Source organism: Lutra lutra, chromosome 6 (assembly GCF_902655055.1).
Source record: "Lutra lutra chromosome 6, mLutLut1.2, whole genome shotgun sequence".
NCBI lineage: Eukaryota > Metazoa > Chordata > Mammalia > Carnivora > Mustelidae > Lutra > Lutra lutra.
The window spans coordinates 146,694,276-146,714,468 of record NC_062283.1 but is presented as its reverse complement, the minus strand read 5'-3'; the positions used below and the strand labels follow the sequence as shown (position 1 = coordinate 146,714,468).

General features: G+C 42.5%; 1 protein-coding gene across 1 annotated transcript in view; it reads left to right on the top strand.

Moving 5' to 3' along the window:
- Positions 1-20,193, top strand: part of PLG (plasminogen) — a 37,386-nt gene that overhangs the window by 6,127 nt on the left and 11,066 nt on the right. Inside the window, exons 4-12 of the mRNA XM_047733205.1 lie at positions 2,641-2,755; positions 4,301-4,440; positions 6,609-6,729; positions 8,333-8,451; positions 9,425-9,587; positions 10,289-10,434; positions 14,185-14,344; positions 18,439-18,620; positions 19,977-20,125. Coding sequence (XP_047589161.1) covers positions 2,641-2,755; positions 4,301-4,440; positions 6,609-6,729; positions 8,333-8,451; positions 9,425-9,587; positions 10,289-10,434; positions 14,185-14,344; positions 18,439-18,620; positions 19,977-20,125 — 1,295 coding nt within the window. The remainder of the gene's footprint in view (positions 1-2,640; positions 2,756-4,300; positions 4,441-6,608; positions 6,730-8,332; positions 8,452-9,424; positions 9,588-10,288; positions 10,435-14,184; positions 14,345-18,438; positions 18,621-19,976; positions 20,126-20,193) is intronic.

Here is a 20,193-nt window from a genome sequence, read left to right as displayed (position 1 = left end):
AGTAACATCTGCCTCTAGGGCCCCGAAAATATGATAGCATTTTATTTTATTTTTGAGGATAGGGGAATCTAAGTGTTCCCAGGATCTTGCTTTTTTGGCTACAGGGACCATGGTCCCTGGGCCCTAGCTTCTAGACTGAAGCCTGCAGAAATAGAAAAACTGAGGTGTGGGGCGCCTGGGTGGCTCAGTGGGTTAAAGCCTCTGCCTTCAGCTCAGGTCATGATCCCAGGGTCCTGGGATCGAGCCCCGCATCGGACTCTCTGCTCAGCCGGAAGCCTGCTTCCTCCTCTCTCTCTCTCTGCCTGCCTCACTGCCTACTGGTGATCTCTGTCTGTCAAATAAGTAAACAAAATCTTTAAAAAAAAAAAAGAAAAAAGAAAAACTGAGGTGTGTTAAGTCCTCCAGTAACATTTGGATATAGACAAAATCCTTACTTTCATTTTTTAACATTTCCAATGTTAAAATCCATCTTCTGAAGTTGAATTAACTGTGTGCCTGCCATCCTCCTCCTATCACGGTTTATCCCCAATTCTTGAGATTCAAGCACAGAGCAACTCAAAAGTTTATCTGTCGAAGTTACTCATTTTTACAAAGAGCAAAGAATGAGTTATATAGGGTTACCTACTGGATTGAAAAAGGGGGAGGTGCTGTTGTGATTTTCCCTGCAAAATGCTAACATTTGAATAAATCATTTGTAAATTGTTAACCAGAAAGAACAGGGGGATGACCACCGGGCTTAGTTTGAACAGTCGGATAGTTGCTTGTTTTCAAGGTGAAGGAAAGGATCAAAAGGTTATGTAAACTCTGGTGGGTACATACAAACAGAAGAGAGGTAAAAAGTCAAAAGTCAGCCACTCTGTGGCGCTTGCTTTTCTGTGGCCCATCGACCTGCTGCTGGTTTTTCTAGGGACGCTCCATGTCAGCTCCATCTACATCTGCCCCTGGCCTGCATGGCCATTGCTGTCATCACTGCGGTCTCAGTAGTCACCGTCACTGGCTGGGCCATGTTAGCCAGTGGGCCGTAACTGCCCTGCTTTCAACTCCTTGTGCCCTTAGAATAAAATCCAGATACTTAACAGAACGCTACCGGGGCCTGCATTGGTTAAGCCCACCCCATCTGCTGGGTTCACGAGGCTTCTCTACACTGGGGTTGTGTGTGCTCTTCCCACATTTCAGGCACACACACCCTCTGTCAAACCCCCTCTTCTCTTCTCATCTCCCACGTTTGAACTCAAGCATCACCTTCTTTGAAAAGCCTCCCCTCACCCCTGGGCCTCCAAAGTACTTATCAGTGTAATGCATCTAGTGGAATGATCAGTCTCGGTGAAGACACATTTGCAGTCTTTATACATAGTCTAGGGTTAAAAGCATTTGTTTGCTATTGGTACGTTAGAAGGCGGCTCCCCAGGTAATTGATCGATGAATTAAAACACTTGACTAAGGTGGGAAATCATGAAAGATGACACACATATACCTTAAATGTTTTATGTTCTCATAGGAAATGCAATTTACATTGGCCCCCTTGAATATGGGGCCACCAACAGCTGTTATCTGGGGCATTCCTTGCATCAGCGATGATCTGTCCTTGCATCAGCAATGCTCTGTGTGCGTTGTCTAGAATTGGTTTCCTTCTTTTTGAAGCAGAGCAAGGTCTAGAAACATCTATTAATCTGACTGTAAAAATCTCTTTGTATTCTTAGGATTTCCCACCCAAAATTCTATAGCCAGCTATATAACTGGATTACCTTCAATGGACTTGACAGCCTTTTAAAACACTATTCAAATCTTCAAGTCCTTAAGAGCATTCACCTTGGTTTTGTTTTTTAAAGCAATTTTTTTTCACATTCATTTCTCAGTTTAGATCATCTTTAATCTACTGTAGCTGTATAAGAAGTTTTGACGATGAAAATAGTTGACTCTTATAAACATAAACCCCACCTGGTGGGGGACAGAAGTTGGGGGGTGCACTGGAAAGTGCGACCTGCCAGCCCCGGGTGTCCACCTTACCACATGTGGGACACAGGTGAGCATCAGACCGTGTATTTTAAAAATAGGTCGGAGCCCCTTGGCTAACCAGTGAGTTGGCTAAGTGGAGGCTAGTTGAGCGTGTCGACTGTCCACATTTAAAGTGTGTAACTCTGTTCAGCAGTTCATCATATTTAAAATACTGGAAGCCTCAAAAAATAGACATGGCTTGGATCTCTTTCCACCTCTGAAAAGCCTGCTGAAAAGCCCCTGTCCCCATTCCCCTTCACTCCATCCTCATACTGTTTGTTTTCTCTGTTAGACACGTCACTCTGAGGTTACCTCGTTTCATACCGGGTGACCTGCCAGCCCCTCTGAGTCCACTAGAATATAAGCTCCTTGAGGGTAGGGCCTCCGTTCTAGTCTCCATGTGTCTCCAGCACCCAGCACAGTACCTGGTACACAGAAGGGCTGTAGCTTTGAATAAATAAATAATAGCCTCAGTAGCTCAGTGAACCACAGCCCTTCCTCAGATGGGAGAGGCAGAAGACTGTCTTTTAGAGACTGGGAAAATGGTGTCTCCTATGCGAGTCCTTTCAACATAGCTGAGCTGGCAAAGCTGCTTCATGGTGTTTCTTGGGGAGGGCTTGCCCACCTTGTGGATCCCCCCCTCAGTCTATCTTTCAGAGTGCAAGACTGGAAATGGGAAGAGCTACAGGGGGACGATGTCCAAAACGAAGGATGGCATTACCTGTCAAAAATGGAGTGACAGTTCTCCACACAAACCAAAGTAAGACTTTGATCTCCGTGTTCACCTGTGATGTTAAGAATGATCCATTTCCTCTCAATCAGACCTTTGCAAAGGAGCAGATAGAATATGAAGGAGAAATCCAGATGAAAACCAGATGATCTCGCAACTTGCCTATTAATTATTTTCTGCTTTCCTGCAGGATAGCATTCCATTCTCAGTGACAATGCTTATCAAGTAGGAAGTTAGTGTCCACTAACCCCTCCCCCATCAAATTGCCTTTATTATCTCTATGAGATGGGCAGGTAAAGTATTCCCAACACACAGAGCTTATAGAGGAAAAGCAATGAAACCAAATGGCACTCCAAATCATGCTCTAGAGACAGTCGAGGCCCTCTCGACCCTGGCAGAGGAGGACATTGAGGTCCTGAGAAGTGCACTTTACAAACCTAGGTGCATCGAAGCACAGAAACGAAATCTGCCATCTGGTTTCTAAGTCGCAGGCTTTTGATCGAATTTTATCTCTGCACAGCAACTCATTTCTAGAACTGGAAGTGAGTTACCTCTACCGACCCCACACATACGGAATCAGTCAGATGGATTCACCTTGAGATGCTACTTTCTAGGTATTTGCACTGAGGCAAGACAAATTCTATTTGACATTGGGCCCCAATTTTTGCATCCTTAAAATAGGGATAATAAGGCCTTCCCAGTACGGGTTTTGCTAAGGCTAAATGAGAGGGTGTGTAGAAAGTTTCCAGTATTGCCCAGTGCAGAGTCACAGACCCAACGGCATTAACTACGACCATTTTTACATGGAGAGGGCAACGGACAAAAGCAGGTGTTTGGAAGGAATCAAGAGGTTGGCAGGCTTTTGAGGCCTTTGTATTTCTGGTGACTGTTCATAAAAACCCTTTAGCTCTACTTGTAAGACTCTACTGTCCATATCGTAATACTGGTAATATTAACTACTGGATGAATAGCTACCTGCCAGCAGAGAACCAGAAATCAGACAACAGAGAGCAGAAATGCATGAACCTCATGGAAATAGCCTCTTATTCTGCCTTCCTAATAACATACTGTTTTTATTTTACATTTTATTTTATTTTATTTCTTTTCAGTGTTCCAGAATTCATTGTTTATGCACCACACCCAGTGCTCCATGCAATCCGTGCCCTCCATAATACCCACCAACATGCTGATCTTTCAATTACATTTGACCCTTGAACAACATAGGATTAGGGCTGCTGACCCCCTGTGCCATTGAAAATCCGTGTATGGTTTTTGACTCCCCCACCCCACACTTAACCACTAATAGCGTACCTTTACTGGCGGACTTCCTGAGACCATACCGGTCAACGAACACACATTGTGTATGTTTTCATGCATTATGTGCTGTGTTCCTAGAATAAAGTAGGCTAGAGAAAAGACAATATTCCTGAGAAAATCACAGGGAAGAGAAAAAACCATTACAACGGTGTACCGTATTTATTGCAAAAAATCCATCTGTACTGGAGCCACCCAGCTCCCACCCATGCTGTTCAGGGGTCCACTAGATAGTGAGGGATTCTTTTCCACCCTCCACAGCTTTACGCCCCAGAAGTTCCCCACGGAGGGGCTGGAGGAGAACTACTGCAGGAACCCCGACAACGACGAGAAGGGGCCCTGGTGCTACACCACAGACCCAGACCAGAGGTTCGACTACTGCAACATTCCAGAGTGTGAAGGTCAGGCACGCCTCTAGAAACCACTTGCACATCTGCTCTTTATCTATAATTTGCTGTAAAGTGATTCCCATACAGGGATATCGTTAAAAACCAGCTAGTGGACACATTTGACAAAATGTATGTACCTCTTAGAAAAGACCGAAAATTTGCTCAGGCCCCCTTCTTTTTGAACTTAATTATTTCATTAAAATGTTACATTGATATGTACAAATAATCAACTAAATAGAAATTCTAGATATAATTTCTTAAGCTTAAAGTTCTTATATGGCATAAAGCCAGAAACAGACTTGTAATTCAGTAGTTAAAATGAAACCACCAAATCAGGCCACCTGGACGGTGCAAGTCAGTTGAGCATCTGGCAAACACTTGATTACAGCTCAGGGTCCCGAGATCGAGCCCTGCGTCAGGCTCTGCACTCAGTAGGAACCTGCTTGGGAGTTTTTCTCCCTCTGCTTCCCTAACCCCCTCCCTCTCTTTTCTCTCTCTCTCAAATAAGTTTTTTTTTTTTTTATGAAACTACAGAGTTAATAAAATGCAAATAAATGTATGAATTGAATGTGGTAGACTTTGCTTTTCATCGAAGCTAAGCAGCGAACCAGTTTTTATTTTTATTTATTTTTTATTTTTCAAGATTTTGTTTATTTATTTGACAGAGAGAGAATGAAAGCATGAGCAGGGCGGAGGAGCAAGGGCAGAGGGAGAAGCAGACTTCCTGCTGAGCAGGGAGCCCCATGCAGGGCTCCATCCCAGACCCGAGATCATGACCTGAGCCAAAAGCAGATGCTTAACTGACGAGCCACTTGGGCACCCAGTGAACCAGTTTTTAAACCAGCAACCATTGTCTTCACGAACCAGTTTAATAGTGTACCTCGAGAGTAAATGCTAAAAACATTAAACACCTCCTATTGAAAAAACTTTCTTCATTTCATATTTTCTGCTACATTTATTGGTGGAAAAGGGGAAGGATGAGGGTGGAATTTGTGCAACAGCGTGGATAGTGTTCGCACCAGGCGACGGCTCAGGTCTCCCGTCTTTGTTTCAACCTCAGATGCCTTATTGGTGTGCGGTGTTGTGAGGTCATCTGGCCCTCAGTCCACACTAGAGGACAGGCTTTTATCAATCCGACTCGGTTTCCTTTATTAGTACCTAAAAAAGTTCAAATCATTTATTCCTCTGCTGCACCATGTTACTCCAATAATTCCAAAACCAAAGTTGCAGTTTTTAAATAATGTAAGAAAGCAAAAAACAACCAGACATGCTTTTCAGTAGAGGAATGCCCCGTTATCTGCAGGGGACACGTTCTGAGACCCCCGTGGATGCCTGAAACTGCAGAGAGTACAGAACCCTATAGATACCATGGTTTCCTCTCCCTCTAAGTGCATACAGCCAAGTTGAATTCACCAGTTAGGCATAGAAAGAGATTAGCAATAATAACTGAGGACAAAGAACGATGATGATAGCATGCCATAATGGAGCTTATGTGAATGTGGTCTCCTTACTGCCACATCTTACGGGACTGTATTCTCCCTTTTTTTGTGGGGATGAGAGATGATAACATGCCCATGTGCTGAGAGGAAGTGAGGGCAATGTGGCAGGCGTAGTGACGTAACGGCAGTTGGATCATCTTCCGGACTGCAGTTCACTGCATGTAACAGATAGGCAGAAGGCAACACCCCGGAGAAGAGGGGTACTGTCCCTTTAGGGGAGTCTTGGTCCCCAGGGAGGTTGTGGGCACAAACCAAAACTCAAGCCCTGAAATCCTGGGAGACCATCATCCTCATGATCAGAATGATTTCATAGACGTCTTTAAAGGTTGCTAGTGAAACAAAGACAATCGAAGTCTCAGATTTCTGAGACTTATGCACCTCTTCCCATCCCCCTCCCACCCACCAAGGGCCAGCGCATCCCAGTTGGAGGATAGCATTATGGAATTTCGGATGAAATCATGACTATAACAGAAGGTACTGACCAAAACACGCTGGTTTTACCATTGGAATAGGGAACAACAATTTGGATTGTGTTAGAAGAGCCTTTACAGCCAATTTCGTTCCCAAGCGATTTCTGGAAAGGACAAATGAAGTCGCAGGTGGTATTTGAGACATTGCTAGGTTTACTCTTCTGTGATTCATTCATTTCAGTTTTTCTTCCTCCTCTCATCTTCTGTGCAGAGGAGTGCATGCATTGCAGTGGGGAAAATTACGAGGGCAAGATTTCCAAGACCACGTCTGGACTCGAGTGCCAAGCCTGGAACTCCCAAACCCCCCATGCTCATGGATATATTCCTTCCAAGTAAGTCTCGCTGGGAAGGAAATGAGATGTTAACCACTCCACGGCTCTATGGGACATTTAATGTTAGTGGGATATTTTCGCATTCCTCGGGAATCGAACGCATCTGAAGTTTTGAATTTCAAAATCTGTATCTTCCCACGTGACTGCAAGTGAGGTATACATTCTTGTTCCTCAAAACGTGGTTCATGGGGAGTGATGCCGTCTGCGAGTTTGTTAGAAATGTAGACTCTCTGAGCCTCTGAGTCTGAATTTGCATTATAAACAGATTCCTGGATGATTCATATGCACATTAAATTTTGAGAAATAGGGATACATCTCACTTCTGTACTTTCTGAGTATTTCCCTCTTCTCCTTATTCCTTTCCTTTTCCTTTACACTGATGAGTTTCAAGGCTTCCTAATGTGTGATCTGTGGATGGGCTTTAGGGATTTTGTGACTTCCCCCAATGTTTTATGTATAAATGGACATATCCATGCATTCTTCTGGGGTAAGGATTCCCAAGTTCCAGCAGAGCTTTAAAGGGGACCATGAATTTATAGTAGGAGGCAGAATCCACGATCTAGAAAGTAATAATGATTCCTACAGTAGAGGACCTTAATTGTACTGGAAAATGTCTCCTCTGCAGTCTTCGTTCTGTGATCATAGAGTGGAGCTTACAAAACTCATAAGTGGGACCAAGCCACAGATTTCATCAGCTCCTCTGAATTTCTATACCTCCCATTCCATAGAGCTAGCTTAAAACACAGCTTTGCCATTTTCCTTCAATGAAGAAGTAGGGCAAAGTCCTCAAGGCCCACACTGGGTAAATTAACTTTCCAGAGACTAGAAGAGCCTTGCTCAAGCCACTGCCGGTTGTGCTCTCCATCCTGAATGAATATCTATGGTGTCCGAGAGGGCCACAGGTCTTCTGTGCCAGTCTTAGTTACTGGGTCCCTGCTGAGGTCTCTGCCATACTATCTGGCCAGGTGCTCCCAGGAGCATAATTATGCCTCCCAGTTTAGAAGTCATTAGCACTGGGTATTATGTAAGACTAAATGAATCACTGAACTCTACTTCTGAAACTAATAATACACTGTATGTTAATTAATTGAATTTAAGTGAAATTAAATAAAATGAAATTAATTGAATTTAAATGAAAAAGAAATTATAAAAAATTATCCCTCCCAGTTTCTCTAAGCCAGAAGGCTGGCAGGGCTAAAACCTGGCGGACAAGAAGGACCATCCCTTTAAGTTGTGAAGATGTCAACTTCTTGACCATACTGGGTATTAGATGACTTTCCCTGGTCAACAAATACTTTGTGTTGTAAAAATGCTGCCATTTCCAACTAAATCACTGGAGTTCGCTTCCATTAATTTTCCAGATGGCCAAAATGATAAAGTTCTGTGATTTTTGCCTATGTAAACTCTTAAAGGGCCCTTAGAATATTGAGCTAAGCTTTTTAATGAGACTGTTGTCTCTCTGAGATAGCCCACATCCAGTCATTTCCTTGGATGCCTGATTGTACCTTGCACACAGCAGGTGCTCAATATTTGCTCATTTGAAGTGATTCCTAGTCTTACATGTAAATGTTCAGTGCTATTAAAATCCTTCTTGCCCATTCAGATTTCCGAACAAGAACTTGAAGATGAATTACTGCCGCAACCCTGATGGGGAGCCCCGCCCATGGTGTTTCACCATGGATCCCAACAAACGCTGGGAGTTCTGTGACATCCCACGCTGCAGTAAGTATGGCATGTACTCAGTGCTCCGGCATCCTCACCTGTTCTCTCCTTGGAATAAACACAAACGTACAAGCAAACAACAACCAAAAACCCAAAAAACAAACAAATGCAAACTTTGAGTCAGTGTTTGAGTGCTGTGCCTGAAAACTGGCCTCCACATCCTGGGGGAGGTGATTGCTTTTCTAAAGCAGTTACTCTAGGTAACTGATCAGAGCACCTACTGGTCATGTATTTGTTGTTGTTTTTCCTGCCTCTTCTGAGTACAGTTGAATGTAGGTTTGGGGGAAGTAGCTCTGATATCCTGCTTTTCTCTAGTGCTAAAGGACAGCAGACTCATGCTTTCAGGGACATAGACTTCATATCAATCAGAGTTCCTTGTAACTGATCGCTTTATTTAGAAATAAAGAAATTTCTCCTGATGTGCATTTTTCAGTGAGTTGTGAGAAAGCAGCAGGAGAATAGCGTTACGGAAGACTTGGAAGGAATGACTTGGAAGGAACAACTTTATATTTTCCTTCTGTGAGAATTTGTAGCAAAGGACTCAACATTTAGACAAGGACAGACATTAAAAGTTAAAAAGATGCAGGAGACCCTGATGGTGGCTTCCTGTGCTTTGATCTGGCAATCATCCTTTGGGACTCTGAAGGTGATCGGGCATTCTCCTTTACGATTCGTCACAAAGGAAGTTGTATCATTGGTATATGTGACCCTGACCATGTATGATGAACTAAGCAGAGAAAATGCAGAAAGAAGCATCTGCTCCCAGGGTCTCGTCCTGGGAGGAGTTCCTCATAAGATGACCTCATAAACAAAGCTTCTACAGGTTAATTTCTTTTGGAGATGGTAGACAGTTTTCAAGTCCCAAATTCTAAGGGAGGAGGAGCGGAAGATGTTCCCTGCACCCATTCCCCTACAACATCTCTCTGTGCATTCTTCACTGTAAAAATATTCATTGTAATGTATCACCCCCAAGCGACACCACCACCCTCCTCTGGCCCAACATATCAGTGTCTGAAGGGCAAAGGGGAGAGCTACCGGGGGACGGTGTCCGTCACTGTATCTGGACATACATGTCAGCGCTGGAGTGAACAGACCCCTCACAAGCACAACAGGACCCCGGAAAACTTCCCTTGCAAGTAAGTCTGCCTCTGGTCCCGGTCCCTGCCTGCCGAATGGTTTGTGAAATCCCACTGCTGTGGCCTTGGTTTTGTTCGTGGAGGAGCCCACGTCCAAGTATTCTGGAATGAAAACTGGCCAAGTCATCGGCAAGGGGGGTGAAATTTTGCACTGATTTTCCTCTAACACTCATTCTCAAAGATTTTCCTCTAACACTCCCCGGACCAGCAGCATTGGCATCAGCAGAATTTGTTAGAAATGCAAATTCTTGGGCCCTGTCCAGATCTACTAAATCAGAAACTCGGGAGCGGGTCCCAGCAATATGTTCTGAGAAGCCCTCCACTAAATGCACAGTGCAGTTTGAGAACACTTCAATTCCAGGGCTCTGATGTGTCCTCTTTAAGGCAAGAATGGTGTGGAAAATACCCATTGTGCTTTCAGCATGGAGCGGAGCACATAGCACACAGCAAAAGATTGATTTTGCTTGACTACCCACAGTCAAGGCATATATTCCCATCATTTACCAGCAGACAGCGTCAGTGCCGTGATTCCATGGACCCTGTGGGATCCCGCTCCTCTTTGGTTTCCACCTGTCATTAGGTTTTTATAAATCTGCAGAATCGGCTGGATACATCCCCAGTCTTACCACGAATAAGCATGCTTGCACCATTATTCTTCAAGCCTGTTTGGAAAGCCAAACTCACGACCACTTCTTTTTCAGAGATTTGGCTGAAAACTACTGTCGCAACCCTGATGGAGAATCAGCCCCATGGTGTTACACAACCAACAGTGAGGTGAGGTGGGAGCACTGCAGGATTCCATCCTGTGAGTCCCCTCCATTAACCTCGGAACCTTCAGACGCTGCAGGTAAGAGCGGGGAGCGAGAGCCGACCGAGCGCCCCAGTGTGCTCTCGGCTTCGGCATCCGTGGGATCACAATGCACCGTAGCTTTGCTTACAGTTCAGTTCTGTTCTGGTCAGAGGACTTGCTTCTGTGGTTTCAATTCTGTTCCACTGCTGAGGCTTGTTTTAAGGTACAGAATATGGTCATCTTGGTGAATGTGCCCTGTGCCCTTAGAAAGAGTGTCTCCCTGCTGGTGTTGGGTGGAGTGTTCTGTAAAGGCCAGTTAGGACAGGTGGGTTAGTATTGTTTGGTTCTTCTCAATCCTTATTCTTTTTATTTTTTTAAATCTCTGTTCTACTGATTACAGAGATGAACAGTGACATCTCCAACTTTGGCTGTCCATTCGTCCATATCTTTTTCGTCTTCGTTTTATCTATTCTGGAACTCTCTTAGGCATATGGACATTTAGAATTGTTAATAGCTTCTTGAAGAAATGACCCCCTTTATCATTATGTAATGTACTTGGAAATACTGCCTGCTGTGGTCTGCTTTTCCTGAAGAATATAGCCCTTGCAATTCTATGTTCACTAGTGTTTGTATGAGATCTTTTTTTTCCTTAGCCATTCTTTTTAACTGTTTTTTTTTTTAAGATTTTATTTATTTATTTGACAGAGAGAGCAAGAGACACAAGCAGGCAGAGCAGCAGAGGGAGAGGGAGAAGCAGGCTCCCCACTGAGCAGGGAGCCCCATGCAAGGCTCCATCCCACGACCCTGGGATCATGACCTGAGCCGAAGGCAGTCACTCAACCAACTGAGCTACCCAGGCGCCCCTTTCCTCAGCCTTTTAATTGAGATGTTTAGCATTTGCATTTAATGTAATTGTTAATATGATTGGATTTAAAACTTGGTTTGACTTGTCCTGTTTGAACTTTGTTCCTCTTTAAATCTTCTGCCTTTGTTTGTTCATTCAGTATTTTCTGATTCTTTTATTACCGCTATTTGCTTATTAGTTAAACCATTTTTGATGTTTTTAGGTTTTTTTCTAATATTTAGAATATACATTCTTAACTTAGCACATTCTACCTTCAAGTGATGCTATGAATGTAATAACCTTAGACATATTTCTGTTCCTTCTTCCAAAGTGTTTTTCTACTGTTCTCAAAGAGCTTATTTCTACTATGTTATAAATCTCACAGTATATTGATACTATTTTTGCCTGAATAGTCACATTTCAAAGTGATTGTAAATTAAAAATATCTATTTATCTATGTATACCATTTTTTATGCTTTTCATTTCCTTTTGGAGATTCAAATTTCTGTCTGGTGTCATATTCCTTCTATAAGAAACCTTAACCTTTAACATTTTTTTGTAGTACAGATATGCTGCTAATATCAAATTTGTAAGTCTGAAAAAAGTCTTTATTTTGCCTTCAGTTAAAAAAAATAATTTTGTTGGGTATAGAATTCTGGGCTCAAAATTTTTTCCTTTTACCACTTTAAAAATGTTATTCCATTATATTCTGTTCTAAATAGCTTCTGACCAGAAATCTTATCTTTGTTCCCATGTATTTCATATTTCTTTCTTCTCTGGCTGCCTTTAAGGCTATCATCTTTGGTTTTTAGCAGTTCGATTATGATGTGTCCTCATGTGTTGTTTGTTTGTTTGTTTTAGTTTATTTTTAAAGATTTTATTTATTTATTTGACAGACAGAGATCACAAGCAGGCAGAGAGGCAGGCAGAGAGAGAGGGGGAAGCAGGCTCCCAGCTGAGCAGAGAGCCCGATGCAGGGCTTGATCCCAGGACCCTGACATGGTGACCTGATCCGAAGATAGAGGCTTAACCCACTGAGCCACCCGGGCACCCCTATTTATTTATTTTTTATGTTTATCTTGCTTGAGATTCTCTTAACTTCTTAAATTTGTGGATTGTTGATTTTTGTTACTTTTGTAAAATTCTCAGCCATTATTATACAAATATTTTCCCCTGATTGCTTGCTCTCTCTTTTTTGGTTTTCCTTTTTTTAGACCACAATTACCCTTTCATATTATCTCTTACTCTTGTATGTTTGTCGTACTCCCTGCCCCCACTTTTTTTCTCTCTCTTTGCATTTCAGTTTAGGTAATTTCTATTAACCTATTTTCAAATTCACTGATTCTCTTTTCAGTTGTGTCTAGTCTGCTGATCAGCCCATCAGAGGAATTCTTCATCTCTAATACCATGGTTTTTATTTCTAGCATTTACATGTTTTCCTTTTTTTTTTTTTTTTAATAGTTTCCATCTCTGCTGAAATTCTTCACCTATCCATCTATATCGGTCCCCTCTGGTGTAAAATGCTTCAGCATATTATCATAGCTACCTCATGGTCTCTAATAGTCTGCTGTAGTCATCTCTGAATATGACTCTGTTGATTTCTCTTTCTTTTTTGGTATGTCTTCTTATTTTTCATCAAATACTGGACATGATATGTGGCAGAATAGCAGAGAGTACAGTTAATATTACTTCCACTTTGAAATGGAAACCCTCCTTTTATAAGCATGTTGTGTGGGTAATTAAGTCAATCTAGTCAGTGGATGAACTGCATTTTTTTTTTAAAGTAGGCATCTCATTTCTCATTTCCCCTTCACACTCCTTCACATTCCTTAGCATACTGTTTGGGGGTGCTCAAGAGTTTTCTTAGGATTCCTAAGTAAGTCTCAATTTTCAGCAGTCACTGAATGCTTGCACCACAAAGAGGTCTTGCTCTAAACCAGACTTTCATGACAGACTGCTTTTTCTTATTTCTCAGTGTTAATCTTTTGATGGCAGTAGGCAGTCTCTACTGATTTCCCTGATGTCTTAGATGGGCTCGATGCACCTAGGCTTTGAAGGCAGTGTTTTCTTAATGTTCTTCCCACTTCTTTCCATGGAACTAAATTCTAACTTGTATCTGTGGTGGTTCTTAAGGAGAAGAGTAGCAGACTTCTGCTCTGTGTCAGTGAAGGATCTTGGCACAAAAGAATTCCTGGGCAGCCCTCTAGAGGAATAGATTTTTGCCTTTATCCCTCTCTCAGAAGCAAAGGATATTTTGTCTGCACTCTTGAATGTAGACCTGTTTCCTGCCCCATCCTCCAACAGCTTAAGGCTTTGGCTTTGTATGTAAGAAAAGGCTTTCTGGGATGCCTGGGTGGCTCAGTTGGTTGGACGACTGCCTTTGGCTCAGGTCATGATCTTGGAGCCCTAGGATCGAGTCCCGCATCGGGCTCCCAGCTCCACGGGGAGTCTGCTTCTCCCTCTGACCTTCTCTTCACTCATTCTCTCTCTCAACAAATAAATAAAAATCTTAAAAAAAAAAAAAAAAAAAGAAAAAGAAAAGGCTTTCCCTTTTGTGGGAAAACACAAAAGGATCTCATTTCTGCCCCCAACTGGAAACCAATTGCTACATGCAGCCTGCACCACTGAATGTACTTTGGAACTCCTTCCCAGTTGTTCTCATGAACACCCAGTAGACATCCATATGCAGGAACTTGCACATGAGTGCAATTTCCAATTATAAGCACTCTGACCCATGTGTTTTTCCCTGAGTTTTAAATGAAATATTTACAAGAAAAGTTAGGTGACTAAAGTTCTATAGTGTGATTGATCTATTGCTTTCTTTGCAATTCCATTTGCTTACCAATATGGAAAAGAAAGCAGAGTTAATTCCCAGAGACTACTGTTCTGTTGGTGTCATCAGTTGCTTCACCTATGTCTGTTCTAGTCATTACTTAGTTGATTACCTTCTGTTTTTGCTTCAGTACCACCTGAACAAACTCCTGTGGTCCAGGAATGCTACCACGGTAATGGACAGAGTTACCGAGGCACATCATCCACTACTATCACAGGAAAGAAATGTCAGTCTTGGTCATCTATGACACCGCACCGACATGAGAAGACCCCACAACACTTCCCAGATGCGTATGTCTTTGGCTTTTAACCTTGAGAGGAACAATAGCCAACCTAAATTTCTGTGAGGAGGTCCACGCTTTAAACTAACTTCTTAGAACCAAATTTCTCTTGGCTCCAGAATGTGAGGCAAAATGTCTTAGGCGCTTTGCTTTTGAGCAAAAGCTCTGAAAAAAAGAGAAGTTAGAGACTGGCTATATTTCCTGGTACTTTTGTGAGAGAAAGAGGAGATGTATAGAGGTGTTGAGTACATGCTAGCTGAAAGCTCAGGAGAACAAATGACCAAAAACTTAGAAACAGTACCATTCCACAGCACCTGCTAAAGATCAGCACACTCTTTCAACTGTGGGATTTTACCATTCCAAACTATAACCTCTGAAGTGAAGTATGTGTTTGTCATTGGGTCACAGATATATATATATATATATATATATATTTTTTTTTTTTTTGAAAAAAATGTATATCATCTAGTACATTTCACTTAAATTGTATTGACACATGGGTCTTGAGCATGAGTTGTTGGCAGTGGTACGAGTTGCCAGGACATGAAGAGCAAAAGCAGGAGGGCAGATGAGTGTCAGGAAGTACACACATGCTGATAGGCAAACTGGACAGGTAGATGGACAAAGACCAGCATTTCTGCCATAAACATTTATAAAATGTAGGGGATAAGCTGTCCATATGATGGACAACAGGTATCACAGTACTGAGAACTTTTAGAAGGAGAAATAAATTACGAGTAGCAAATTAGTAATGGGGCTTACTGAGGCAGCTGGGATTTTGTAGGCTGGGTAATAATAATAAAGAATAAGAAGAAAGAATCTGTGCAGAGAAGGAGCTCAAAAAATATGCACAGCTCTTCTTAAATCCTTGGCTGAATATAAAGGTACACACACACACAGGGAGAGATTCAACAAGGTTCACAGGACAAGGAACAGTTACTGAGGAAAGAACAACTGAGAGTGGTGAGATAAACAGGGATTACAGAACCTACACAGCATTGGGAGACTCTGTGTTCAGAGATTTGAGATTCTGACAGAGAGTAGAGACCTCATGGGATACCATAAGCATTCAGTAGAGACTTTTAAAGAGTCACACTTCAGGAGTAGAATTAATGTATTCCTAAAATAAAGGCTACTCTAGAAACACCTTCTACTACTCTAGAAACAGCTTCTAGCAAAGCTTAGAAGCAATCCTAAAAGGATCAGAATAATCTGTAAGTAAATTAACTGTTTGTCATACATAAACTCAACTCTCTTTAGAGGAAAACAACAAAATCCAGTCACTCAGTCATGTGGCATCTACAGTGTTTGGCACAAATTTAAAAATTACCAGACGTACAAAGATCATTAAATGTGTCCAGAGCCAAGAGAAAAATCACTTAAAACAAGCAGACCCAGAAATGATAGAAATGATGGAATTAGCAGCCAGAAATTTAAAAAGATATAATAATTATATTCAAGGATTTAAAGGAAAATATGAACATAAAAGAGAAAATTGGATGTTCTAAAGAGAAAAGAAAGCTGTAAAATGGCCAAATGGAAAAGACATGATTTTAAAAAGTGTATATTAAATGAAAAATTCACTGGATGGCCTTCCCATGAGGTTAGACATGATAGAAGAAAAGGTTAACTTGAAAATAATACAGTATAAGCTGTACAACCTACAGCACAAAATCAAAACAAAGACTGAAAGAAGATAAACAGAACTTCAAGGATCTCTGGAAAAATATCAAAAGGTCTAACACATGTTTAAATCAAGTCCCTGGAGGAGAAAAAAAAAAAAACTGAAACAGAAAAAAAAATACTTGAAGCAATGATGGCAGAAATTTTTCCAAATAGGAAGAAAATTATAAACTTACAGGTTCAAGAAGCTCATGAACCAGTAGAATTTTCAAATTTTATTAAATTTTATCAAATATTTAAGAAGGGAACAATACAGAGAATAGAAGAGGAGGGAATATTTCTCAACTCAGTTTGTGAGGCCCAAAAAACTGAGATACAAAAAGTAAACAAGAATTACTGCAAGAAACTAGAGTATTTTCTGTTGTGAATGTAGACAAAAAAACTTAACAAAAATTAGTGAATTGAATGCAGGGTTGTTTTAACATTTACCAACAATCAACTTAATACAACATGTTAACAGAATAAAAGTGACAAGTCATATGGTTATATCAATAGATAAAGAAGAACATTAGACAAAATTTAACACTCATCCATGATTTTAAAAAGTCTTAGCAAGCTAGGAATAGAAGGGAATCTCCTCAGTTTGATCAACACCATCTATAAAAGTCTTCCAGCTAATATATTAATGAGGAAAGATTAACACTTTCTCTATAAGATTGGGAACAAGGAAAAGAAATAAAGAGCCTGAAGTTTAGAAAGGAATCAGTACATCTTTATTCATAGACAACTGCATTAATAGATACAGAATCCTAAGGACAAATAAGTGAATTCTGTAAAATCAAAAGATACAAAAGGACATACAATGTCAATATACAAAAATCTATTGTATTTCTGTACACCAGAAATAACTAGTTAGAAAAGAAAAATTTTAAAACAATATCATTGACAGTGGTATCAAAACCAAAATATTTAATGATAAATTTAACAAATTGTGTACAAGAACTACATGCTACATACTACAAAATGTTGAGAGAGATTTAAAAGATCTAAATAAAGATAAACTGTTTATGGCTTTAAAGAGTCAATACTGATTCTTACCAAATTGGATTTTAGATTTAGCCTACATTTGAGCAAAATTCCTGTAGCTTTTTTTTCTTCTTTTCTTTTTGGAAAAAAAAAAATCTATATGCAAAGGACCTAGACTCACCAAAACAATCTATCAGGGAGGACTTACCCACCCTGATTCAAAGACTTAACTATAAAAGTACAGTAATCAAGACACAGAGGTACTGGCAGAAAGATACACAAGTAGAGAAAAGAATATTCCAAAAGCAGACACTTGCTCTACCCTAAAATACCTGCAGTCCCGTCCCTGAATAATGACCTAGGGGAAATGAAAACATGGGTCCACAAAAATACCTACCAGAATATTCATGGCAACTTTAGTCATAATAGCCCAAAACTGAAGATTGATTTCAGGGTCCATCAATAAGAAAGTGAAACAGTCGTTGGGGGTATATGCATACAATGGAATACTGTTCAGCAATAAAAAAGAACAAGCTACTGATACTCTCAAATAGCACAGATGAAGCTCAGAAGTCTCACTGAGGAAAGAAGCCAGGGCCCCAAGAGTATACACTGTGTGAGTCTATTTATATGAGGTTCTAGAAGAGGCAAGTCTCCCGTAAGCTCTCAGCCCCTCTTGTGCACCCACACATCTCCCATTATTCCTCCTCTAGTGTCATCTGCATTCCTCGCGGGGTATGGAGTGAGGGGAGGGTGGATTCCCCGTGTTCCCCCCCCTCCCCCTCCCTATCCTCTCATCTCCCTGGAAGGTGTCCTTGAGAAACACATCCTGCCTGGGAGCTGGTTTCCCAGGCAAGCTTCCATAAGTCTTTCAAAGCCCAAACCTACCTGATGGGATATTTATAGTATTTTATGCTAAGTGCAGAGCATTTTAGCAATGTTGGGGGTCAGTGGATGGAGGAGAGTGGTCTGAGAGAGTCATCACAGTGTCATGTGATAGGAAATAAGTTTTAATTCCAACTTACACAGCTCTGTGTACTCATACAGAGAGCGAGAGAGAGATAGAGAGATGAACATGCACAGAAAAAAAAGTAAAACGTGCACTTTAAATTCAATATTGGTCATCCCTGGGGAATGTATGTCCCACTCCTAGGGAAAGGAATATATTTGGGTACTTTCATTCACACATTTTAATATTATCTCAGTTTTTATATGGAGCACATACTACTTTTGATGTTTTAAGTAAAAATCAGAATCTGTTTTAAATGTCCCCAGTTGTTTAGAAGCTGAGAACCATCTGTGTTTGTCACATTGTATAAAAATTGGTACCCGTGGTCTCTTTAATGGACATATTTCCAACTCACTTATTAACCCTCTGTTATAACAAAATGTGCGGGTACAGGGATGCTCCAGAAGATTCTCCACTTCTCATGGCCTGTGTTGTGGAATTTACAGCGGCTTGACCATGAACTACTGCAGAAATCCAGACGGTGACAAAAGCCCCTGGTGTTACACCACTGACCCATCTGTCCGCTGGGAGTTCTGTAACTTGAAAAAGTGCTTAGACACAGAAGAGAGTGACACCAACTCCCCGACGGTGCCCCAAGCTCCGAGTGGAAATGACCCTTCTGAGTCAGGTGGGAAGTCCGTGACCAGACCTGTAGACACGTGGGCATCAGGATGATAAGGGGTGGACCACGTTATGGAGGGAGAGCGCCGCCCCCTCCCCCTGAGGGTCTGCCATGTGGAGGCAAACCTCAGGGTGCCATCAGGGGAGCCAGAGCTGCGATGGCTGGTGGCACGTGGGTGGGCTGCGTTTTTAGGACTTGAAAACGAACCGGTTCTGAGCGATGGCTACAATTTGAGCCTGAGTGGTTGGAGAGGTTGGTCACGGCAGCGGGGGCCAGCATGGCTAGAACATCAAATCCTTGCCTCCTCTGTGGAGAACTAGAAATGCTGGATTTGGTTTTGAATGTGCTGAATCTCTTTGCTCTCTCCTGGTGAGACTGTGGGCTCTCTGCCCATCTGGGTGTCCCTCCTAGATAAGACTTGGGATGACCCGCTATGGTTCTTCCCTGTGCCTGCCCCACATTTGGCATGTGGGTAATCCCTCTACCCCAGTCCTGGCGAGCTCCGGGGTTGCAGGCTGCCCAGCACAGCCCCCGCCCTTGGCGGAGAGGCTAGCCAACCCAGCGTTTGCATTTTGGGTTTTCCAGATGGCCGTCAGAGCACTGGTGCCCTGGGTCCCCCTAGGGGAACTGCACCATGTTCTCTGAGGGGTCTTGGGGAAGCCCCCTTTCCCTAGGTTGGGGCGAGGGATGGGCTTGGAGAAGGAACCCCAGTCGTCTCTCCATGAGCCCCTTCACCCCAAAGGGTGGAAACTCACAGCACAGCTCTAGCCAAAATACTATCTTTTTTTTTTAAAGATTTTATTTATTATTTATTTGACAGAGAGAGATCACAAGTAGACAGAGAGGCAGGCAGAGAGAGAGAGAGAGAGAGAGAGAGAGAAAGGGAAGCAGGCTCCCCGCCGAGCAGAGAGCCCGATGCAGGACTCGATCCCAGGACCCTGAGATCATGACCTGAGCCGAAGGCAGCGGCTTAACCCACTGAGCCACCCAGGCGCCCCCAAAATACTATCTTTTATAAAAATTCTCTTCAGTTTGCTCTTTTTACCCCACCCACGTTGAGGGTGAGGCGTTCGCGGTCACCCGGCAGGTCCCAGCGGCGTCTGTCTGAGGCGACTCCTCCGGGGGCTCTGTCTTACCATCAGCTCGTTACCAAAGTGACTGTCTTCGTGTCCTGGTCAGAGTTTCCACGCTAACCTCTTGCCTTGGCGATTATCTCCCGGGCAGTAGCGTTTCTGGTAACTTGTGCTCTCAGGCTGGGACCCCAGAGACTGTCATTTGAGAGTCCTAGTGCGGCTCCCGCCGCTCCCCAGCGTCCTGGTCTGTGTCAGACAAGTCGCCACCCAGTTCTCCTTCCTTCCACAGACTGCATGTTTGGGAACGGCAAAGGGTACCGGGGCAAGAAGGCTACCACGGTTCTGGGCGTCCCCTGCCAGGAGTGGGCTGCCCAGGAGCCCCACAGACACAGTATTTTCACTCCGGAGACAAACCCACAGGCAGGCCTGGAGAAAAATGTAAGCCGCTTTGACTGGAACTCTATGTTGCCTCTTGCTGACCAATCTTTGCAAACAGAATTGGCCCC